The 24,873-nt window shown below is 56.2% G+C and overlaps 1 protein-coding gene across 1 annotated transcript; it reads right to left on the reverse strand.

Moving 5' to 3' along the window:
* Positions 1–8,563: 8,563 nt before the first annotated feature.
* Positions 8,564–17,934, reverse strand: CDK5RAP3 (CDK5 regulatory subunit associated protein 3). Its single transcript, XM_075561702.1, has 14 exons — positions 17,812–17,934; positions 17,548–17,593; positions 15,129–15,260; positions 14,756–14,856; positions 14,411–14,459; positions 13,691–13,869; positions 13,443–13,579; positions 13,077–13,221; positions 12,649–12,759; positions 11,968–12,043; positions 11,163–11,251; positions 9,440–9,645; positions 8,973–9,144; positions 8,564–8,873 (listed from the first exon to the last, which is right to left on the reverse strand). The coding sequence occupies exons 1-14, from the start codon at positions 17,821–17,823 to the stop codon at positions 8,808–8,810; spliced, it is 1,521 nt and encodes a 506-aa protein (XP_075417817.1). The 5' UTR covers positions 17,824–17,934; the 3' UTR covers positions 8,564–8,807.
* Between the last annotated feature and the right edge of the window lie 6,939 nt (positions 17,935–24,873).

Genomic DNA, 24,873 nt, shown 5'->3' on the forward strand with positions numbered 1-24,873 from the left:
CGGCAGAAGCTGGGAGCTTACGCGACTATCTCGTCGGTGCCAGAAGGAGAGCGCAGTCCGCACGGTGCCAAAGCCCAGGCGTCCAGAAAGGCAGGCACACCTGCTGCTGTCGTTTCCCGCTCAGCGCCAGGGCTCCTGCCCTAATGCTAGTGTCCAGATTGTATTTATGACTGTTTTAAGAAGGAGCGACAGGGCCTTTTAATATCCCTGACAGCCCAGGATGCTTTAATAGATGGTGGCGCTGGGCTGCGGGGGTTAAGGAAAGAGAGCGAGCTGTCAGGCCTGCTTCCTATGACAGACCTCCTGATGGACCAGACGACAAAATAAAATACGGAGCCGAGTCTCTCCTCAGCTCCCTCAGGTTGACAGACAGTCTGCCATCTTTCACCTCCTAATCACTCTGGCTTCGGGGAAACCGATGTTTAACAGGGAGTCCCCACAGGGTTTCCACGAAAATCCTCCTCCTGAACGTCAGGCCACCATGTCAACCTCTCGGCGCTCCAGCTGGAGTTCTCGGGTGTCCTGGATTAAACTGGACCCTCTCAAAAGATGTGTCACTTTGCCTGGGCCGCGGTTCCCGGTTTTGTGTGGTTGTGATCTGATGTAATTATGCTCCACTTGATGATGAGTTATCCAAATCCTCAACTTTATATCACTGTGTCCCCGAGTGGGTGAGCCACTCGCTCACACGGTGCTGGGATGATTCAGGGGGGTGCATCTGCAGACACCTACACAGCATCCTGGATTACGGGCTATATACAATTGTTTTCCATTGCCAGCTGGGTGCTGAGTAATTGTTTTGTTTTACAAAATGAGGGCAGTAGTCCAAATAAATTTGGGAACCTATGGTCTACCTTTTAACAGAGCAGGATTCGTGTGGGGGGAGTTACCGCCTTACGAGGGCACGCCAAGTCACATACCCTTATTCAAGTCTCACCCTTGCTTGGGTCACATCTGTTATCTTCCAAGAGATCGAAGGCAAAAGCAGAGACCAGACGACGGAGAGACCTCAGTACTACCAAGAAAGGAGCGCCAGGAACAGGGGCCTGGGACCCCTGCGTTGAGTGCCTGCCAGCCCCTGGGAAAGATTGGATGCCAAGACGACGCAGGGAGTTCTCCAAGGACTGCCAGACTCACAGACGCTGACCGCCCTGAATGCAAATGCAGACTTCCAGCCTTCTAAACTTTGAGAAAACAAATGTGTTTGTTGAAGGCAACCATTGTGCTATTTCTCTCCCAGTAGCACCAGCTATCCAAGACATCTGGGTCTCTGGATTTCAAACAAGTTCTTTCACCCATAGATCATTGCCTCAGGTGCTGCCGTTTGCTGAACTAAACCGACAAACAAAAACCAAAGTCACTGCCATCGAGTGGATTCCAACTCACCGCCGTCCTAGAGGAGAGGGGCAGAGCTGAAGGTTTCCGAGACTGTAACTCTTGGTGGGAGTGGAAAGCCTCATCTTTCCATTCCAGGATGTTAAGCAGTTTTGAACTGCTGACCTTGTGGTTAAACAGCCCACTGCAGTGCAATAACCACACCACCACGGGGGCTGCTAGAAGAGCCTTACAAGAGGCCAGAGACTGACCAGAAACTTCCCAGGGGGGCTCCCCAGCACACAGGCTGGAGCGTGTCATCTTGCCAAAGGAAGGCCCCAGTCAACTCTGAATTCCTGAATTCCCCAAAGGACCTGTGGTTACCAGCTCACTGCCTATTTGCCAGAAGTGATTACAGGTAAACCGGGCAGCGCCGTGTTCCATAAAAACAGAGGGGTTAAGGAACAAAGAGAGATACGGTACTTTGGATGTCCAGTCCCCAGACTTGTATGTTCAAACCGCGCTCAACTGTAACCGGCATGAGCTCTGGCAACGCTGCTGCTCCCGGCTGGAACCAGAATCGGTTGCTAGGCAGTTGATTCCGACTTCTGGCAGCCCTGTGCGGGAGCAGCCCTGGACTAAGAGAGGGCCCAGTGGCTAGCGTTTGGGGAGATCTCCAGACCTTTCTCCTGAGATGCCTCTGGGTGGACAGGAACCGCCAGCTTCGTGTCGAGCAGCCAAGCACGTGAACTGGTTTCCCACCTAGACTCCAGTGTCCTCAGCTCTTTCCTCCAGCCCCTGCCGCCACCACAGTCTCATCTCCTAGGTTGCAGATCCCAAGGTTGCTTATTTTTAGAGGCGAACAGCTGAAGGCTCTTCATAAACACTTTTTAAGTCCCAGGTTCAGGACTAAGCAGCCCCACTGGCGTCATGGGGTACGTGTTGGGCTGCCAACCTCAAAGTCAGCAGTTCGAAACCACCAGCTGCTACAGGGCAGACAGACGAGGCTCTCTACTCCCATAGAGCTTTGCGGTCTTGGAAACCCACAGGCGCCGAGCAAACTCTCTGCTATCAAGTCCTCTCCACTTGGTGGCAGAAACAGAAATTTGGTGGGGTGTTTTTGCTTCAGCTTTGCATCGGGTTCCACCGGGAACAAGCCCTCCTCACATTCCCAGGGTGAAATCCTAAGGATTCTCTTGCTTTTGCCCTGGGGAAGCGAATCCAGGAGCCCAGGATGTTGTGTGTGGGTTCGTTCCCCAGAGGAAAGAAACCGGGAAGAGAGAGCTGGGTTCTTCTTGCCCCCCTGGTTAAGGTGGCGAGATTTGGCCCTCCACCCTCCTACCCTGCCACGAGGAGGGCCGCAGGGAATCGGCTTCTCTCCACTCCAGGGGCCTGCGGTCAACACCACAGAAGAAAAGCTCCAAACACCCCTGGCCTGCCCAGGGTTCTGCGTTCAAGTTCCCTGCCAGGAGAGAGTTAAGGGCTTGGGTTTAATTTGCCCGTTAATCACAGTTAAAAGAAGTAATGAGCGTCTCCCCAAAGCCTGGGTGTTTCTCTGCAGATTAAGCAGCAATTTGCATAGACCCTTTATTCATGCCCACCTTTCCCTGTGGGGCGGCTTGTCCTTTCAGACACAGCCAAGCGCAGCCGGTGGCGGGAGCGCTTTGACAAATGGCTTCGCCCTGCGTGCGCGTGGTTTGGACGAGAGGCAGGGAGGGGGGCGTGGGGAGGGAGGGGGCAGCTCCCGACAGTAATGGATAGCAGGGGCGTTAAATAGTGCAGAACTTTTTATTAGACACACAGGAGAAGTTTAAATATTCAAACTGGTTTTCTTTGAAGCCTGGGGACTAGGGTGGCAGGCAGGTAAGTGGGAGTTTACTCAGGGCCAATTGGCTCCGGGAGGCCCTGCCCATCAGCCGGAGTAAGGGCAGCTGGCGAGCACCGGGGGCTCAGCGGTCACTTGGTCCCCAGGGCTTTGGGCTGCCCAAGCCCAGGCCTGGCCTGACCGCCTTCTGCTGGGCCCTCCATCTACCATGCAGGGCTGGGCTGCTCCTCCGCCGGGGGCAGAATCGCTGGTGTGAAGTCCAGCATGGGGGAGGCAACTGATAACCGAGGCTGAGGTCCTGGATGTGAGTCTGTTAAGCAGTGATATGCCCAGGTGGGTGGAGAACAGGCTTCTCTCCGATTTGAGCCAGAGGAACCCGCCGGCACCAGAGAAAGGGGAGAGAAGAGGCTCTCTAGGAGCCTCAGGTGGTTGTTCTCCATTGGGCTGCTAACCCCAAAGTCCGCAGTTTGAAACCACCAGCTGCTTCTGCAGGAGAGAGGTGAGGCTTTCTAAAAGGTTACCGTCTGAAAAAAAAGAGCCTCCTTCCCACAGGGCCTAGGAGCCCTGGTGGTGTGTGGCTACCGGTTGGGCTGCTAGCCTCAAAGTCAGCAGTTCAAAACCACCAGCTAGTCCAGAGGAGAAAGCGGAGGCTTTTTACTCTCATGAAGAGCCACAGGGGCAGTTCTCTGTGACACGGGGTCACTATGAGTTGAAATCCACCCAAAGGCAGTGAGTTTTGTTTGGTTTGAATCAGTCTATCAAGTGGCTCAGGTGGGGCAGTGATTAAGAGGTTAACCAAAAGGTCACTGGTTTGAGCCCCCAGCTGCTCTGTGGGAAGCAAAAAGATCTACAGCAGGGGTCCTCAAGCTTTTTATTTTTTTATTTTTTTTGGAGGCACGGACGGGGTTCGAACCTCAAGCGTTTTAAACAGGGGGCCAGCTCACTGTCCCTCAGACCCGTTGGAGGGCCGGACTATAGTTAAAAAAAAAAAAGATGAACAAATTCCTATGCGCACTACACATATCTTATTTTGAAGTGAAAAAACACCTGGCGGGCCGCATGTGGCCTGCGGGCCATAGTTTGAGGACCCCTGATCTACAGGGTCATTCTAAATCAGAATCAGCAATGGATTCAGCTGTTTGGTTTTATCAGATCATCGTAAAAGACGACTGAAGCCCGGTTTCCTTGCCAAACGCCCAGTGCTTTGTGGGACCCTGCCTTCTTGCGAATTTTCGAGCTCTAGGATCCTAGTGTGTTAGAGGCCAAAGTCACGTTCGAGAAGTCGCTGAAGGTCAGAGGGCCCTGGGTAATTTGGGAAAAGGAACGGCCTGGTGATCCAGTGACCCGGTGATCTGCTTCTGGAAAGATTAGAGCCAGGAAAACGTCCCGGAGCAGTTCCACTCTAACACAAGAGGTAGCCGGGTGCCAGAACTTTCTCAGTGGCCATGAGGTTAGCTTCTTGCTTGCTTTAAAGCTCAGAGAAGCTGAGACTCCAAGGGAGACCACAATCTCTGCACCTCCTGACGCTCAGCTGAAGGCGGCAGACACCTTGGAGGGCATCGTGTGGTCAGGATACCAGTTCTCCTAAGAACATTTGCAGGGAGTATGTGGTAGCCCTGCTGGTGGTTCAGATCCACCAGCTGCCCCATGGAAGAAAGATGCGGCAGTGTGTTCTCTTGAAGACTCACAACCTTAGAAGCCCTAGACAGTCACTGTGAGTTGAAATTAACTTGAGATAGTGGGTTAAAAAAAAAAAAAAAGCTATTTGCACTAGGCTTTGAAGATGCTGTCCAGAGAGGAAGTGATGGATTTGGACTGGTTGAGGAAGGGGAGCTGGGGGACAGAAAAGTTCACTGAGATGGTATTTGGGCCTTTTCCGAGCAGGGTCAGGAAGGTCAGGAGCTGAGGTGCAAAAGAGGCTCAGGGCTTTGGAGACACAAGTGTGCCTGGAATCTCCGATGAGTATCAGTCTGGAAAGGGGCCGGCCTGCTACACTAGGAATTTGGGGTATGTCTGAGCTAGGACAGCAGTGACCAGAGCATCCTGGGAAGGTAGGTTAGAGAGGAGAGCCTGCAGAGTCTGGGAGACTACTGATCGGAAAGAGGTTGGGCTATCAGAAAGGGGCCTGGCATGGGGCGGGGAGAACGACGGCTTTAGCTTGGGTCGTCGGGGTGGCTGCGACGGGGAGCCGGGACAGCACCCAAGCTCTGTCTTCACTGCTAGCTCTCCACTGCCACCTCACAGCAGCCAACCGGTGAGGGTCTACTGAACTTCCTGTCACTGCACACTGCTCACAGCTACCTGTCCTGAGGCAGGTAACATCCGTGTCTTCATTTTGTAAGTGCGAGAAGTGAGGTCCAGAGAGGCCCAGAGATTTGCCCCAGGGCACACAAGCTGTCCAGAGCCAGGATCTGACCCAGGCAGCCCGGGTCCGGAGCACATGCGAGTTTGTCTTCCTGTGAGACCTGAGTGTGCAGGAGCACAGGTGAGGCAGTGGGATACATGCTGGGCTGTTCACCACAAGCTCATTGGTTCAGACCCATCCTGCTGCTCCTGTCAGGGCTACTGGAACCCTCAGGAACTCTTCGCCTCTGTCCAGGTTGCAGTGGCAGTGGGCTTGGCTTGGTTTGGGCAAGTGCCTATAGGAGCCCATTGGTGGGTCAGTGGCAGGATCCTCACCCTTCATTCAGGAGTCTGTCCTGATTCCCCGCAGGTGCACCTCATTCACAGCCCCCACTGGTGGCGGGTGGGCTTGCATGGCACCAGGAATGCTAACCGGTTTCACCAGACTCAGACAGACTAGAAAGGCCTGCAATCTACTCCCCGAGACCTGATGCTCAGGAGGGTGTGTGTAGTGGGTCACGGGGATGAGACATGAGCAGGCAGCGTTTCATTCCATGGTGCATGGGGTTGCCTTGAGTCTAGGACCCGCTTGAAGGCAGCGACCGTGCCCATGTGGGCGTGGGCAGGCTGAGAACGAGCAAGTGCGAAGTAAATGCAGCAATAGTGGGCACCCTGAGAACGAGCAAGTGCGAAGTAAATGCAGCAATAGTGGGCACCAGTCAGGTAGGTGTGTGGGAAAAAGCAGAGCCCGGTTTCCATGGGAGAAACCGTGTAGGCGGCAACCTCTGGGGCAACAAGGTGAGGGAGGGCATGGGAGTGTGTCTGCAGCCTTGGCCGAATTGGCCCACACCGTCCTGTCTTGGTCCACAGCTCCGGGCCAGTCCTGCGGAGCACGCCGTTCTTCAGACGGGCGTGAGATTTCCAGGCTCAGCCAGGGAATCAACAGTGTTCTTGTAGCCCTGCCTCGGCCGAACGCAGTCGCCACAGGCTGCAGTGGAGACGGATTCCACTCTTGGGGACTGCCAGCTAGAGCCACACCATGTTTTGTGCAGAGCTGGGTTCTTCTGGACAGAGATGGGCAGTGGGGCAGAGGCAGGTTGACTAGTCTTGGAAAGGCAACTTCCTGCGTGCTTTGCTGAACCGGAGTGACTAGTCTCAGAGAAGCATTGTTTGTGTCCTTCTTAGACAGGGGTGGGGCCAAAGCAAGCATCAAAGGAGCCTGCACTTGAGGCCCTCCAGTCAAATCCAAGTTGGGAAGGCAAGGTGTGATCTTGGCCACCTGCTCCGTGCAGCCTCCCCCCAAGCAAAAAAAAAACCCCACCAAACGGCCCTATCTTCTTCCAGCCCAGGAAGCCCTCAGGTGGTCTTCCAGAAGCCTTGCTCCTCTCCTTCCAAGAACTCAGGTTAAACCAGTAAGGAAAGCCCTTATCCTTGTTTCACAAACTTTCTGAAAGGGTCACCGTTCAGTTAAAGAAGCAAAGTTAAAAGTAAAGGTGGGTATTGGCCAGGCAGGGCTCTACGTACGCACATTAGCTCACTGAGTTGTCTGGAGCTTAGATGCCATCAGGCGGAAACCGGGAAACAGATCTGCCAGGCCAGGAAGGACCCTGCTTTTGTTAGGTGACTGACACAGCCGGGCAGGCATCTCTGGCATCTGAAGAGAGGTCAGGGAGGCCTAGGGGGCAAACGAGGCCAAATGTTTTGAAGAACCACCACCCCTGGCTGGCTGCGGGGTGAAATACTGTGGGGCAACCTTTTGCGTCAGCGTGGGGTCAAGGCAGGCCTTGACTCAGCAGAGAAGCAGGAGTGCAGGCCCCAGAGAACAGTCCCCGAACCCACATCTCTTCCCGCTGGAAGCCTGGAATGGGGCCAACCCCTCCAGGAGTCTGAGCCACTTCCCCTCCGCCTGCTGCCGGGCACTGATGGGAAGGAGGGGCAGCAGGGAGGGCAGGCTGCCGCCTGAAGCCAGCCTGCCTGCCTGCCTGGGTCACGTGGCCCACCCGATTTCTCCCTGAGCTCAGTTCCTAAAGTGATGAGTGGAACAGCTGGGGGAGAGCGAGGGGAAGGGTGGCATGCCTTAGGGGGCTGGCCAAGCTGTGGGAGACGGTGGCTGAACAGGTGGGGCTGAAGGGGGCACACATTGTCCCTGAGGGAAAGGGACCCAGAGGAGCAGCAGCTCCTGGGCCAGCACAGCAACTCACTCAGGCCCGTCCACTCGGGAGCTTTAACTCGACAATGACGTTCAATACTGGGGGTTTTCCTTTCCCTACTCCTAGACCTCATGTTTCAGGCCGCAATTCCCTAAAAGGAGGTGACCAGGCAAGGACTCGGAGAAGCGATGGGCTGACAAGAATTGATAGGAGCGGCTTTGAGCAGTTCATGCTGCCTTATCTCCCTCTCCTTCGGACAGCGTGTGTCCGCCGGAGTCCGCGGGGTCGGTGATTAATAGGGGCCATCACTCACTGTCCGGGACGGCTGAAAGGCAGCGGGGAGGGGGCGGCCCTCCCCAGAACTGAGATAACAAGCAGCAGGAATAATGAGTGGTGTCACTCCACTTTTCATTTTGATGGAAAGTCATTACGGGAGTCAACGCCAGCGACAAAGAGCCATGAATCAACTGCTCTCCTATGAAATTAAAATCGAATTGCCGGCCACCCCCAGCCCCTGCCCTTCCTGGGAAATGGGGGTGGGTAGGTGGCTTGGGAGAGGGGTGCTGCCCTGGGGTGGGCTAGACCCCGTCACGGAGTGGGCGGCTATGGGTCGGAAGTGGACAGGCAGCGAGGGAAGGTGACCACCTTGTTGATCCAGACCCACCCCTCCCCGCCCCCGCCCGGAGATAAGCTGTGATTATGGGGAAAAGGCAGCTTTGCTGGCTCCCAACGAGGCTGGCTGCCCACTAGACGGCCTCCCCTGGGGATGCTGGCCTGAGTGGACCCGTCTAGGCCTGGCTGTGCTGACGACCTTCTGTAGAGACAAGGCCCAAGGCAAGGCGGCAGAGTATGGGAGGAGCCCAGCCGGATCAAGGACCCCACGAAGATACAGCCTCAGCCCCGTGCAGGACAAGTCATGGTCAGTCGTGAAGCCAGCCGCCAACTCTTTATTAAGCCCGACTAGTTTCTGGGTGGTTTCAAGACAGCTTGTCCCAGTGAGTGCTGAGGTGACAGGCTCCACGTCTTCCTCCTGGGGGACAACTGTCCTTTCACATGGCTCTGCACCCTCCAGTCAGCCCCCTCTCTTGCCACGAAGGGTCCCGCCACAGTCGGTCACCCCGAGGAGGCTGGGAAGACTGGTAGGCAAGCAGCAGCAGCAGCGGAAGGAGCGGGCGTTAGAGAGAGGTGCCCATCAGGTTCACAGGGCGGCCGCTGTACCTCTTGGAGATGTCTGCTTCGATCTGAAAGCAGCGCCAAGCGGGTGGGACCGGATGGCTATGGGCCTCCTCCTGCAGAACCCTGGCTCACCCCCACTTGACAGAGCCCCCCGCCCGTCTCACCAGCTTCTGCAGCTCCCTGGTCTTCTGGAGCAGTAGGTCCAGCTTGGGCTCCAGGGCCGCCCGCTCCTGGAGCGCTTCCTGCTGCTTCTGCACCATCAGCTCCTTCTTCAGGGACAGCAGCTGGGACTGCTTCAGCTTCTGCTGGAGCAGCTCTGTCACCCGGTCCACATACCTGTGCGGGGCGCTCAGGTTAGGGCGACCTAAGCACGCCCACCCAATTGCCTCTCAGCCACCACTTCCTTTAAGCCTTGTTTTCTACAGCACACACACCCCGGCTTCCCATCCTGTTTTGAGAAATGACAGTCTGCCTGCATGCATGAAAACACCCTGCCTGAAAGCGAACCCTCCCCTCAGAACGGAGAGAGAGACACGCGGGGCCCCGAGCCAGGGAGAGGGGCACAGGGGAGCCAGAGCTGCTAAAGACGGCGATGTTCCCAGCCGGCCCAATGTGCAGGGGAAAGTCGCACCTGGGCGAGGCTAGGATCATAAACAGGTGCTGCATTCGAAGACTGGTGAGCCGGCCAATCAGATCCTGCAGCACGGACACCATGGAAACCATCTTGTCCTTGGTCTGGCCCTGCAGGATGGCAGGAGCCAGCTGGAACTGGCTCACCGACAGGATGTCCGCCTCCTCGCTCATCTCCGCTGCTCTCTGGGACAGGAAGAGCTCGAGCTGAGGAAGGCAGAGGATGGAGTGCAAACTGAAATGAAGCCGCTCAGGCAGCAGGCATGTCGGGACGGGGGTGTTAGGATCCCGCTCAGGCAGCAGGCATGCCGGGACGGGGGTGTTAGGATCCTGGCTGAGGAGCCGTTGCTTCCTCAGAATCACTGCTCAAACCCCCTCAGCTGCAGAGTGGGAGGAGCTTGGGGTGTCTCTTGCTCCCTGGGTCCTGGCTGAGGCCGTGCAGGTCTGTGGATCAGAGCACCGAGAAAGCAGAGCTTGGCCCCAGGGGAGGTCCCTGGGAAGGTCTTTTCTTTCCATGGGATGAAGTGGGAGACGGGATGAGGAGCCCGGGTTTGAAGAATCTTGGATTAAGGCTGAGAAGAGCTGGACCAGCTGCCGAGCGTGTCTACGTGACTCTGCCATAAAAACGCCACGCCCCTCATCTTCCTCTCCTTGAGGCCGGTGGGACCGCTCTCAGGTGGCTGAGAACTTTCAGGGGACCCTTCCCACCAGCAGATGACTGGGAAGGGAGCTGACCCAAGGGCCGCCCGGCTTCACAACCACGACCCTGCCTAGGCAGCTCAGCGTCTTTGCCACAGGGTGGCCTTTAAACACGAAGCAGAGGGAGGGGCTGCTGCTCCACAGTCCCCATCAGCTCGCCGCAGGTGCTCTGCAATCCGAGCACCTCTCCAGCCTCTGCCCGGGACACACGTAGGGTTTCTGAGACTACCTCTGTGGGCGCAGACAGCCTCCCCTTCCTCCTGAGGAGCCACGGCTGGGTCTGAACCACCAACCCCGAGGTGAGCAGCCCAATGCCAGACTCATTGCGCTGCCAGGGCTCCTTCTGAACTCCTGCTTTCCCACAGCGCCAACCCCACGGGCCTCCTCTCCCCCAGCGGGCAGGGTACACCCGGCCTGGAGGTCGCTCTCCGTAGAGCAGTGGTTCTTAGCCTTTCTAATACAGTTCGTGTGGTGGTGACCCCCAGCCATAAAATTATTTTCCTTGCTACTTCATAACTGTAATTTTGCTACTGTTGTAAATCGTCATATAAATATCTGATATGCAGATGTATTTTTATTGTTACAAATTGAACATAATTAAACATAATTAAAGCACAGTGATTAACCATAAAACATTATGTAATTATATATTCTGAAATATTTGTGTTTTCCGGTAGTCTTAGGTGACTCCTGTGAAAGGGTCGTTGGACCCCCACAGGGGTCCAGACTCACAGGTTGAGAATGGCTGCCTGACCGCAGCCCTTCCCACCTCCTCCCCTGCCTGGGGGCAGTCTGATTTACTGAATGATCCTATGGCCGCCTCCCCAGGAGACCAGAAGCTCCAGGAAGGGAAGGGCTTTGCACTGTTCACAGCTGACCTTGCTGCCCAGGCCAGCCAAGCACCCTAGTAGCTGCCCAATGAGCATCTGTTGGGGGGGAGGGGAGAAGGATGAAGGGGCACCCTCCCTTGCTCCAGAGTGCTGCCAGCCTGGGTGCACTTCAGCCCTACCAGGGGACGGCAGTACCTCCATGAGCTCATCGATGAACTGATTCCGGGTCTCGGGGTACTCGAGGAGAGTCAAGGCGTCCGAGCCCCGGGCGACACCTTCTGGAGCTGCCAGGAAGAGAGGGAGAAGCAGTAAGGCATCGGCTCTCGGGCCAGAGAGGGAAGGCAGACGTCACGTTTGAGGAGCCCTGGTAGCAAAGTGGGTTACACACTGGGCTGCTAAGCACAAGGTCAGCAGTTCAAAGCCACCCACCACGCGAGGCTTTCTCGTCCTGTGGAGAATGGCAGCCTTGGAAACCCAAAGGGGCAGTGCTACCCTGTCCCACAGGGACACCATGGGTCAGAATTGACCAGGTGGCAGGGAGTTTGACTTTCCATTTGGGGGTTTAATAAGGGCTCAGGCCCGCTGCACTAAAGCCACGTCGTATCCAGAGCAAAAGGGGAGGGGTTCCCCCTGGCCTGTCTCAGCTCAGATCAGATCACTGCTGCCAACCCTCAGGACCGCAGGCAGAGAAGGGCCGGGAGTGGGAAGGGTGGCTTTCCCCTCTGCTTGGAGGTGAAGTCTCATCCTGCACTGCCCTCTAGTGGCTCAAATCACCCTGTGCTGGTGAACAGCGGGTTCTGGCCCAGGCAGTGGGGAACCCTGCCCAGAGGGAGGCCCCACATTCGGAGACTTGATGTGCAAAACCTCGCCATGGCCTCCTTTGCTCACATTCCCATCGAAACGTGAAGAAGGCACAGCTCGATGTCCACGAAGCTGCACCTGGGCCCTGCGCTGCGCTTGGCTGACAGTGCCAAGGCTCCGGGTCGTGCACCTCACTCACCCTCCGTCCCGGCCTCCAGCACCGTGATCTCCAGAGCAGCATCGTCGCCCCAGTCGATCCCACCGCTCTCAGCTTCCTGGGTGGAGAGCAAAGAAGTGATGGGAACTTTTTCCCAGCAGAGGGCTTGCTCCGATAAGCCGGAGCCCCTGAGAGGTTCCACGGCTTCGGCTCCAACAGCCTGCGGACCTGCTGAGGCTCTGCTGGCAGTGGCCAAGAGGGAGGCGTGGGCCCACACAAGTATAGGCACCCCCCAGCCACTCTCTGCAGAGCTGTCACTTGCCTAGGGAACTCTGGTGGCATAGTGGTTCTGTGTGGGGCTGCGAGCCGGAAGGCCAGCAGTTCAAAACCACCAGTGTCTCAGTGGGAGAAAACTGAGGCTTTCTGCTTCCATAATGAGTGACAGTCTCAGAAACTCCCGGGGGGCAGTTCTACCACATCCTACAGGGTCGCCATGGGTCAGCAGCGACTGGATGGCGGGAGTGTGTGAGATCACAGGACCCCTGCGGTGCCCCAAACACAGGAGAAAAGAGGTCAACGTTCAGAGATGTCCCTTTTAAAACTCTGGCTACACCTGGTTTTAGAGCTACGAACGAACTTCAAATAACGCCCTTCCAGACACCTGCTTCTCACTGTAGCCGTTACAGAGAGCTCTCAGAGAAATGGCTGCAGGCCAAGCCTCACCTTTGTGTCTGCGTCTAGTGAGATGCCCCAGTCGACACCAGCGGCCTCGGCAGGGATGCCAAAGTCGGTCCCTTTGGGAGTGGCCTCTGCCCCAAAGTCGCCCCAGTCAATCTGCAAGGGAGAAATGTGTTGGTCTGTGTAGGAGGTAGATGGGACGGGGGCAGGGGTAGGGGGCAGTTCTCTGCCTGCTGGGACTGTGTTCAAAGGCAGTGGTCTCCTAGTTCCCCCCAGAAGGGTAGCTGGCTGACCAGAGCTCAGGTGACTGAAGGAAGGTCGCAGAGCTCCGGGAAGGTCACAAAGGATAACAGGGACACAGCCTGCTGGGTCCTGTCACCCAGTCTCTCCCACCCCCTCCCCCCTCTCTCCCTCGGGGAATCGGAATCCAGGAATGGGTGTGTGTTCGGGACTCCCGACAAGGCTCATCTTACCGCATCTTCTTCCACCTGTTCTGGAGGTGCCTCCAGTTGGGGCCGCTCGACCACGGAGGGCTCTGTCCCCGTCCGCCATTCGTACACGGTCGAGTTGCCTCGCGTCTGCACATATCGCAGCATTGGCAGCTCGTGCTCCGTGGGGCTTCATGAAGTCCGTGGGAAAATGGAATGAAAAGTTCATGGGATCTGCACCCCCACACACACACGTTTTTGAAGCCTGCTTGTGTGGTTGAACTTATAGGCGCCCAGAGTTGAAGCGTGTAAAATAAAGCTCAGATGTCCACATGGAGGAAAACCCAGGGGGGAGAGGGGAAAGCAGCTAACCCGCCTCCCCCCACACGTGAGTCACTGCGGGCTCCTCACCTCTCACACACAAAGGCCACGCAGGCCTGGTACAAGTCAATGGCTTCGCCCAGGCTCCGAGTTGCTGCCCCAACGTCCGCCAGCTGACTTGGTAGGTCCTTCACCAGGGCCAGCAGCTCTCTCCGGACATTGTCTCCCTAGAAAGGGTAGGAGGGGCGGGCTGCGAGGAGGGAGGTGGACAGCGGGGTCCGACGGATGGGAGAGGACAGCGGCCAGGCCTCAGCCCGAGGAGGGCCCGCGCCTCTCACCGTGATGCCGTACTGCTTGCAGGAGTGGAAGAACTGCTCCCGCTGCCCGGCGGCCCCCGCCTGGCCCTCCTCCTCCTTGCGGCTGTACTCTTGCTGCAGCTGCTGGCACTTGGCGATCCGTTTCTTCAGCGACGGGATCTCGTAGTTGACGTTCCGCGCCAGAAGGCTTGCAAGCTCCACTGAGGAAGGCCAACCGACCCCAGTCCGCAGGCCGGCCTCAGCACACACAGTTGCCCGCTAGTGGTGCCCCTGGCCTATCCCGGTCACTTCGCGCCTATTCCAGTAACACGCAGGGCCTGGGATGCCTCCACGAGGGGCAAGGGAGGGAAGGATCCCACAGCTCGGAGCACAGCTGCTTCCGCAGCGCCAGAGCTTGGTGCAGGAGCCCTGGTGGAACTGAGGGTTAAGCTGGTGGCTGGGGCGCCATGCTAGTTAGGGTTTCCACTAGTGGGCAACGCGAGTCTGACGACCACCAGGCAGCCCTTCCAGGGGCTGAGAGTGGGCCCAGGAAGACCCACACCTCTTTGGGCGACGGAATGGGGGTGGGGTGCTACACTGCACTGCCTATACGTACGCAGACCTACCTCTCGCCTCTCCCTCCCGCCCTCCCCTCGGCCCTGCGCTCTTGGTAGGCATGAGTGACTCTCCCCAACGGGCAACCTCTGCGCTCCAGCCTGTCTCTGGCTCCCATGAGCCTGGGGCCCGAGCTTCCCTCTTTACCTAGGTAGGTGTTGTCCTTCTCATACAGGGTGACGATCTCCTGCCAGTCCTAAGCCAGGACGGAAACAGGAAGTGAGCCGGAAAGGAACGCAGCACCCCAGCTCAGCCCCTACCAGGAGCCACTCCCAACTGCTCCTCACACCCAAGGACCCTCCTTGCGTCCTTCTGCAGCCCAGGATGCTGGGTCTACTTGTGGCATCAATGGTGTCTGGAGGGGTGTGTGGGCAAGTCTGGGAAACCGTCTCTGTAGGGCATCTCCCACAGGGTCCTCAGAGACCAGCAAGGCTCTGCCCTCGCAGGCTGGCTCTCACCAGCTGCCTCTCCCAGCCCACAGCCCCCACTCGCCTTCATTCGCTGGGAAGAGTATCGGCCGAAAATATTCTTTGTGGAGGCCTCGGTGCCCTTGAGCAGGTCCACAATCCTTAGGCAGTGGAAGTAGTGAATGTCTGGGGCGCAAACGAGAGGGACAGCTTTGAGAATCCGAACGCGAGGGGCCCCGCCTGCTCTGGTCACCATCCGAGGGTCGGTCGTGGGGGACTTGTGTGAACTAGCTGTCCGTTATTAGTAGTAAACTCTGCTAGTGCGGATCGGAAGACACCCCAGTGTGTATACCGCAAAACACCATCTCTGTCAGGCGGCAACCCCGGTGGCAAAGCAACAGGGGAGCAGCTAACACCGAAACCGGGGCTCCAGCAACACAGCCCCAGAGGGCACTCACAGGACCCCGAGAGCAGCCGGGCGATCTCTTCGTTCTCCGGCATGTCCTGGATGGCCGCATTGATCTTCTCGCGGATCGCCAGCACCAGACTCTGCCATTTCAGGTTGCAGTGCCTTCTGTCCACCAGCCAGTCTGCACACCGACAGCCCCATCTCAGCACCCTGCTTCCCAGCGTCCAAATCCGGCACTCATCCACGAGCAGTCGGCTGAGACCGGGGCTGGGAAGCCTGCTTAATGAAGGTGTGAGGGTCATGGGGAGAAAGCCGTGTCCTCCTGTCACGGCTGAGCCTCACAAACCTGCGGAGCCATTTCTTACTTGCCCCAGAGGGCAGGCAGGAGTGTCTAGGGGCTCCGTGGCCATGGGGGGGGGTTGTTTTAAGTGGGGCTCATGAAGATGGTAGGCAAGACCAACCCAAGGGGAAGCTTGAGATCAACGGACTTCAGCAACCCGGATAACTTCCTCCTCGGGTTTGTGTGTGGAGCAACGGCCTTGACACGGGGATTAAAACCTCAAAACCCGCACCTTAAATCGGTCCCGACATGAAAGTGCCACTTTTGACACCAAAGTCTCCATAACATTGTTGCTGCTGTGGGTAATAATTATATCTTTCTTGCTGACAGAGGATGCCTTGCAAGTTTCACTTCCTCAGGGCTGGGATTACCCAAGACAATGGGAAATGCAAGCTGGTTAGGCTAAGCACCGGATGACCAACATCCATCCGTAAAGCCCCTAATGCCTCCAGCGCCCCGAGGACGGGATAGCACCGGTATGGGCTTAACTGTGAAGTGCCACGTGGCACAGGAGAGTATCAGGGTGACTGGTCTCCCAGAGGCGGGGCTCTGGCGTGTGTTTTCAGTAGGTGGTCTGGGAGGACCAAGGAGTCCCGTGGGTGTAGCCGGTAAGCACTTAGCTGCAAATCAAAAGGCTGGCGGGGGTCCAAACCCACCTGCCCACCTGCTTCCGGAGGTTCTAGCTGAGGAAGTCCTCTGGGGGGTCGTTTTACTCTGTCCCACAGGGTCACAACTCAACAGCGCCTACTGGAAGCCTGGGTGGACCGAGAGCCATGCACACAGCTCCTTGGTGGGAGACAGTTAAGTGCTGGGCTTTGGGCCCAATGGTTCTGGGTTCTAATTCTCTAAGTTTCTTGGGTAAGCCTCTCAGCTGCTCTCTGCCTCTGTTTCCCTACATGTAAAACGGAGATAGGAAGATACTGGGTGCACGGTGCAATGCAGGTAGCACGCTTGCCAGTGTGCCTAGCACATGGTGAGGGCTCCAGAAAGCGCAGTGATCCTTGTCATCACTGCCAAGCGCCGAACAGTGCCTGACAGCAACCACCCTCACTGAATGGCGGTTGTGACTGGTCCTTTTCACAGCCAATTGTGAGCCCACGCGGGAGGATGCACCCTCGACGAGCTGGGGACACGTGAAATGACACACACGATGCTTCACTGGCAGTCGGTGCACAGGGCGGACCATAAGGCCACACACCGTGCTGAATTCCAACTGGATCCCTCGGCCCTAGTTCACTTAGTCTGCCCACCAGTCAAAACAGCACAGGGTCTCACCCTAGTGTCAGTTACATATCCTCCCCTGTACTTCCCACGTTTCCAGAAAGAACATTTCCATAGAAACCAGAGGACTAGAAACAAAAGGTAGAGACAGCCAGACCCCATCGTTAGGACGAGATTGGCATCAAATTAATCAAGCCAGTGAACATTTAAAAACGGCAGCAGGTGTGTACACACCGGTAAGTCGAGGAGCATGCCCCCTTCTCTGTACTTTGAGGTGTATCTCAAGATACACCTGGGAGAGGGCCTGCTTGCCCATGGTCTTCCCTTCCACCTGGGCCAGCGGTTCTCAACCTGTGGGTCTCGACCCCTTTGGGAGGGTCACACCATCCTTTCTCAGGCATCGCTCGATTCATAACAGTAGCAAAATGACAGTGATGAAGTAGCAATGAAAATGTTATGGTTGGCGGGGGTCACCACCACATGAGGAACTGTATTACAGGGTCGCGGCATAGGAAGGTGGAGAACCCCTGAGCTGGGCTTATATCCCTGTTGCTCAGAACATCAAGAGGAGACACGAGCTTGTAATGAGAAAGCAGGGAATGTTTTCTTCTGGCATAAGACAGACACTGGGGCCAGCCTGATTTGGATCCCCGCTGTGTGTCTGCCACTTAGATGTCCGTCCAGCAAGCTGTTTACCCTCTCTCTACCGGGGCGACACGGTTTGATGGCACAAGTTTTGCTTCACAGAAATGCAAGGCAAATCCACCTTGGTCCCTTCCCTCCTCCTAGCGAGGCAGATCGGATCACGAGTGCGGGCCTGGCTAGTGGTCAGGACCCCCCAGCTGTTGGTGTGACAGGGGGCAAAGAACCAGGCCTCCCCCCGACAGCGCGGGGGCACCCCTCCTACCGAGCAGCTTGCTGGTCTGGATGTCGATGGGCACGTGCTGATGGTCCTAACGGGAGACAGAGGGGAGAGGGGAGGGGCGTGAGCGCGGCGCGGAGACGCGCCCCTCGCGTACTGGTTTCCGCCCCAACCGCCTCCCTGCGGGCCTGTAACGGTGGGTGGGGAGGAGCCGCCCGCAGCAAGGCCGAGGAAACGGGGGTGGGGGGCGCAGGTTGGACACCGCCTGGGGGGTCCCAGACCAGCCCCGGGTTTACCCAGCCACCGTACCGCCACCTGCATCTCGCTTCCGCTTCCGCTTCCACACGGGACCCCAGTGCGCCCCGCCTCGGCCGCCTACCACCAATCCCGTGCGGACGTGGCCGGAGTCACGCCGCCGCACCAACAGGCCACGTCACCGCTTGCCGCCCAGCCAATCGGGGCGCACGCTCCACCCCTGGCGCAAGCCCCTCCCCTCGGCAAGCGCCAAATGGCTGAGCCCGAGGGGCGGGAGGAAGGGAGACAGCCAATGGGAGGAGGGAGGCGGGCTCAGGACGGAGCCCTGCAGTGGCGGCGCGGCCACGACAGGCGGCGCCCGAGACCTGAGCGCCTCTACCCTCCCGGGCGCGGAGGCGTCTCCGCAGGCTCCAATGAGTCTCCATTAGGGTCCTCCCGCTGGACCCGCGTTTTCCCTCCCCCTCCTGGCCTTGCTTTCCTAGCTACAGTAGTTTGGACACCTCTTGTGTCACTTGTCGCACGTCCGGCAAAGGGTGACGTGTTGAACACGTGCTGTTGGATGTTGAGGACTGAGAAGAAGGAGAGCAGGGAGGCAGCCCAAAGACTAGCAGTTAAACAGGTTTACAGAGGGAGCTGCAGAATAGGAGGTGATGGCGTGGTGGTGGGGATTGTCCAGAGGGAGGATGCTACACAAAGCTACAAGTGAGGTTCAAGCAACAACGCCCAGCCACGACCACCCCGTACTTGTGGGACCACTGCAAAGCCCCTGGTTAGACAGGAGAGCGCAGCAGAGCATTCCACCGAGGGGGGACGACGGGGCTGTCCACTCCTGAAAGAGTTACAGCCTCGGAAACTCGTGGGCGTCCTATCACAAGGAACCATATGGGAACTGGGCTTCCCCTCTGGCAGAGAGGGAGCAGCCACTGGAGGAGTTTAAGGGCTCCAGGCAGAGACTCATGCGGATTTGCATCCGTGCTAGAATGCGCCCATGGCTGCTAGGAGGTAAGTCAGGAGAGAGAGACTGAGAGGAGGTGGTTAGCTAGAGGTCAGGGCCTGGACTGGGCCCACGCCACGGGGAGGCAGAGAAGGGATGGATTTGAGAGACGTTTAGGAGGAAAGCAAAGTGACTTGGCACCTGATAGGTGAGGGCTGGGGTGAGGGAAGGAGACACCAAGAAGCCTCCTGCGGTGGGAGGGCAGAGCGGCCTTGTGGGGTTGCTGGAAAGTATGCAGAAGGCAAGTAGGAGTTAGAGCTCTGGAATCATGGATCCTGGAGAGGCACAGGTGGTGCTGAAGCTGAAGGTGGGAACGAGGTCACCAAGAGGTCTCAGGGACCTGGGCCCTCGTCCCTTCCAGGTCCTCAGTTCCTCCGTCCCTGACGCTCCCGTTGCTTCTCCCTAACCCCAGGCCGGTGGTGTGATGCACCTAGCTTCCTGTCCAGGGAGATACTGGGTCACTTTCAGAACGTCTCTGATAGCTGCCGTCTCCTCTCCTGCCTATTTCTGCCTATGGGTTTAGAGAAAGAAGCCCATTAGGTGTACATAGCTCTTTGTTCTTTACAATATGCTTTAGATATAGTTTCTCGTGATTTGTAAACTAAACGTGTATGTAGGAGTATGGGGGGTGATGTCATACATATGCTTGTTACGGCATCAGAACTCCTTTTATGTTTGTAAGAAGCTTTAGTAGTGAGTCAACAGTGGGCCGCTAACCACAAGGTTCACAGTTCGAAACCACCAGCCGCTCCTCAGGACAAACATGAGACTTTCTACTCCCACAAAGAGTTACAGTCTTGGAAAGTCATAGGGGAAGTTCTGCTCTGTCCTGTAGGGTTGCTATGAGTCAGCATGGACTTGAGGGCAGTGAGTGAGTGAGATGGTGCCGTGGGTCAGCAGTGGGCTGCAAGGTCGACAGTTCCCACCCAGGTGCTGCTCTCCTGGAGAAAGCAAAGGCTGTCTGCTCCCAGCAAAATGCCCAGTCTCAGAAGCCCTGCGTAGATAAGACAAGATCCCTGTGAGATGGGATCGGCTGGATGGGCTGGGTTGTTGTGTTGGTGCCACAAAATGAGCTGACCGTAACTCCGTCTCCCCAGCTTCCCTGAAGAGCGTCCACAAGGCAGCAGAAAGGCCTCTTCGGGGTCCTCTCATGGGAATCGGGCCTCCTCTCAGAGTTCTGACTCAGGCCCCAGGAATGGCTCAGGTTCCTCCGTGATTCAAAAAACCCACACTTGGCTCCAACTCTGTGCTCAGGGCTCCTGGAACAACCCAGAGGCGTGACACAGCCCCACCCCGCAGGTGCTGCATCTCTCCTCCCTAAACTCACAGACTGGGCAGAGCAAGGCAGGGTGGGCCGGGGAGAGAGACCTCTGGCACCTCTTCCCCACCCACAGCAGCCCTGGTGACTCACACGGGGCAGGAGAATGTTCAGGAACAATGCTGCCCAGGCACCAGTTCCAGAGAGCATGAGAGCAGGGACTTGGGGCAGCATTTTTGCATTGCTTGTTCTTTGCCAAGGAGCAGCGTGGCAGAGTGGTTTCCTCTTGGACTGTGATCTGAAAGGTCAGCAGTGTAAAACCACCAGCTGCTCTGGGGGAGAAAGGTGGGACTTTTTGTTCCCGTAGAGTTAGTCTCGGGAACCCACAGGGACAGTTCTGCCCTGTCCTACAGGGTCACTGTGAGTTGGCATCGACTCGATGGTAGGGAGTTTGGCTTTGTTTTTACGCCACCGGTCTTGGAGGGGAAACCCCGAGCCCCAGGCTCCCGTGGGCGCAGACTGGCGTGCCATCTTTGTTTCTGTTAGCTTGCTTATTAAGCGATCACCACGTGCTGGTGTGGAGCTAACTGTTTTTACAAGCCTTATCTAATCTGATCCTTCCAACAACCTTAGAATGTGGATACTATTATTAGGAAGCCAGCGCTTGGCTAGTTAAGTAATTTGTCCGATGTCATGTTGCTGGTAATTGGTGGGTCTGGGAGTCAAACCCAGGCCTGACTCCACGGCCTGCATTCTTAGTCTTTGTTTGTTTTTTACTATTTATGATGATTATTATTGTTCTTTGAACAGTGAGCCATGTTTTCTTCTGTCTCCTCCCTGTTCCATTCACTCTGCTCCCTACAACAGGCCAGCTCGTCCCCAGGCTCCCACTTGCTCCCCGAGGATACCAGACACTTAGGACACCCACCCCTGCAGCTCCCGCCCCTTCCCAAAGTCAATCCTTAGCAACCCTGATAATGGGCCCAGAGAAGGCTCATTGCTTTCTTGAAGCAAGAATAACCACAGAGAGAGGGCTTACCTTTGACTTCCAGAGAAGCCATGTCTTTGTATCCACCTCGGGTATATTATTATGGCAGCCCTGCCTGGTGGCATAACGGTTAGCCATTGGGTTGCTATCCATAAGGTCTGCGGTTCAAAACCACTGAACGCTCTTCAGGGAACGAACTCCGAAACGTACAGGGGCAGTTTTACTTTGTCCGATGGAGGGGCTGTGGGCTGCGATGGACTTGGCAGCAGTGAGTTTGGTTTTGGGTAGGGACACCGACGCCGTCCATCTTGACCCGGGCAGATGCCGTCATCTAAAAGTACGTCTACGGAGGTGGAGATTCATTTTAAGGAAAGAGTTTGTGCGATGACGGGGAGGCTGGCAAGTTCACAATGTGTAGGGCAGGTCAGAAGGCTGGAAACGCACTCCACTCCGGAGTTGGTGATCCAGTTTGGGGGGGAAGAACTTCTCCCAGAAACCTCCGTTTTTTGCTCTTCCTTCATCTTCTTTTTAAATCGTGATGTGGATGAAGCTTGACAGTGAATTAGCTTTCCATTCCACAAATCAGCTCATTCACGCGTTGTTTGCAGTCCCCACGAGGTACCAATAGCCTCCTGCTCAGATCCTCCCTGTGTTCCCCCCTCCTCCATCCTTACCCTTCCCGCCTGTATCCCTGGGGGAGGGCTGCCCTTTCCGTGCTGTGTGGTTGTTTGTTTTAAGGTGTGCTCACCTCCCTGTGCGATTGCACACCTTGTTGTCCTAGCAATTGTTTGACTAACAGTTGAGCCTCGGACGGGGGTGAGTTGACTTCTCCCAGCGTGAAGGGTGTCCACAGGCCAAGGTTCAGTTGGTTTGCACTCAAGGACTGCCACCTGATTGGATGAAGTCCTCCCAGAACACCTTGACAGCGACACTGTGATTTGTGCTTGATTAGAGCACCAGGCTCTAGAGCCTAGCCAAGTGGACACATAAAACTCACTGTCCCCGAGAGGCTGGCCAGAGGAGCGCGTGACGAGCCCTCGAGACTGAGATCAAGGGTTCATGTGTAGCCCTGTAGACCGGTGTCCTCGATCAGTGGGTAACTGGCCCTTGGAAGGCTGTGGGATTACAAAAGGGCCTGGGAATCCATCAGGCATTAGTGGTTTTTTTGGTCGGTGGACAGAAGGGCAACTCTTAGGGGGAGGTAGAGATGTTTCTCGTTTTCTTGTGAACGAGGTGGTGGTTCAGAGAGCAGATCACCGGGCTTCTAGTCCACAGCTCAGGTCGTCCATTGTGATCCTTTCTCTTCCATCCCTGGTGTCTGGTTTCCATCCTTCTTTCTTACCCTCCGTACCTTTTCCTTGGACAAGTGCTGCCCTGTGGGATACAGGAAGATTTCTCCCAGGTTGTCCCCCCAAAATATATGCCACACCTAAGACACTGCTTGCTACACGTGGTAAATGACTGCACACTGGAGGTCACCGAAAGCAGGTCAGAGGTTATTCTCCCTGAGGGTCATCAGCCATCTAGAGCAATCAGACTGTATGTCTGTCCCACCCTAAGTAGGGACCACTCCCTTCTGATAAAGATCATAGATTGTTTCCTTGAAGAAGAGTCTAGAGGCAAGGTGGAGCCCACTCAAGGATGACCAAAGTTAGGCTGTCATCTTGAGTCTAGGATCCACCCATCTTGTCACATGTGTACCCCTAGTCCCTCCCCTTCCTGTTATGTGTCACCCCTAGCTCATCCCCTTCCAGTGACGTGTATGCCTATATAAAGCACCTCCCGGTGACATGTGTGGTTACCTGTAATCATGTCCCTAAGTATATGCAGGCCTTGGTCAGAAATAAAGAGTCGCTCTCTCCTCCGACCTGGCTGCTGGGATCATGGCCGGGCCGGAGGTGAGCATGCTGCCATAGAATGTGTCTGACTCCTTGACTGTACTCTCTTTTCTAGCTCTCTTATTCTCTGTGACCTTACTGTACTCTTTAGATCTTATAACGTACAATTGCTCTTCGAACCCTGTGATACTTGTGAGAGGCTGGCTACTCTAACGCTGCCCTTTTTGATCTGAAAGAGACGCTGGCTGTAGCACGATGTAAATTCAGTTCTGAACCTGAAGGGGGGCTTGAGGCTTCCTCCAGACTCTACCCAACCTGTACATCTGGTCTCCGTTATGATTGGGGGGTTGTTACACATTTTTCTCCCACTCTATCCAGGATCTTCTGTGGGATCCTTTTCAGAGCAGCTGGTAGTGGCAGCTGGGCACCATCTAGTTCTTTGGGTCTCAGGATCGTAGGGTGGGCATGGCTTTCTACAGTGGACATTTGGTGCTACTTCCGGGAGATGGCACCAAGTTAACACCTCTTCTCCTCCTCCCTCTCCCGGCTCTCCGGACAAGACCATGACTTTTCCTAGATGTCTCCAAACTCTACTGGCCCAATTAGCAAGAAATGTACAGTATCTTGTAAGACCTTGAACTACTACCGGCAGCGGTGCTGTTCCCCCCTGAACCCCGTGTTACTCTCCCAACCTGATGAGAATGTGGCTGCTAGTCGGAGATCAGGAGCAGGCTGGAGATCCACATGCAGGCCGGAGATCAGGAGCAGGCTGGAGATCAGGAGCAGGTCGGAGATCCACTTGCAGACTGGAGATCAGCAGCAGGTTGGAGATCCACATGCAGGCCGGAGATCAGGAGCAGGCTGGAGATCAGGAGCAGGCTGGAGATCAGGAGCAGGCTGGAGATCAGGAGCAGAGCTCTGTCCTCCCTGGGCTGTGGATGCCGAGCTAAGTCAGTTTCAGAGGACAGCCTCAGCTGATGGTGACAGAGTGGACAAACTGCCTGCCCTCCCCTCCCAACCCCAAACATCAGAAATACTGCCAGTGTGACCCCAAAGGAAAAGGGAAAAAAAAGAATATGTATGAAAGTAATTGAATATTTTTTTAGGTAAGCAGATTGAAATCTCAAAAGGAAAGGACAACAGCGTGGCGTCCATCTGAGTGCGCGTGAGCGCGAATGGCCGACAGTAAAGGGGCGCGCGCGCATGCGCGACACGAGCAGGGACCACTTCACGCAGCCTGCTCGCTGCAGATTAGCATGCCTGTGCCGTGGGCAGCCTTCTCTAGAAGCGGACGGCCCGTGAGGGGCACGGTGTTTGTGAGGGACTGGCACCTGAGCGAAGAACCTGAAGGAAGTAAGATCGGGCAAAGGCGGAGCCCAGGGGCCGTCAACTTGGTAAGGAGCTGTGGCATGAATACTGCCCCACAGAGTGTCCCTCCAGGCCTGAAATGTCCTCGTGAGGTGACCCTCTGCCACTGAGGCAGACCATGAAGGAGCCGGCAGCTGCAGACCCACGGCTGACCCTCCCATGGCTGGGCAGGAGTTCCTTCCTGGAAGGGGACGGGGCAGCATAGACTGTCATCGACCGTCTGACCATGCGGAGAAGTAGTGCAATTGAGGAGTGTGGGAAACTGAAAGCTGTCCCTCCCCCCACAAGATATCCCTGTCAAATCCCTGGACCTTCTGATCCTTGCCTCATTCGACAAAGAGTCTTTGCAGATGTGGCTAGATTAAGAATCTTGAGATGAGTTGATCTGGATTGTCCAGGCAGGCCCTAAATGCGATTGTAAACAACTTTATCAAAGAAAGGGAGAGTACCCTGGCTCCCACATGGTGGCTGTGGCCTTGGATGCCCCATGCATTCTACCAGGATGCCCACCACCTCATGGGGCTTCAAAGGGGGTCAGCTCCCCATATCGCAAAGAACATGGTTTGAAGGAAAAAAGGAAGAAGAAGAAAGCAGATGAAGATTGGATGTGCAGAAGAAGAAAAGACCGGAATAGATAGTACACGCTGAGGTCTCCTCAAGCAGCATCTGC

This window comes from Tenrec ecaudatus, chromosome 10 (genome assembly GCF_050624435.1).
Source record: "Tenrec ecaudatus isolate mTenEca1 chromosome 10, mTenEca1.hap1, whole genome shotgun sequence".
Taxonomy (NCBI): domain Eukaryota; kingdom Metazoa; phylum Chordata; class Mammalia; order Afrosoricida; family Tenrecidae; genus Tenrec; species Tenrec ecaudatus.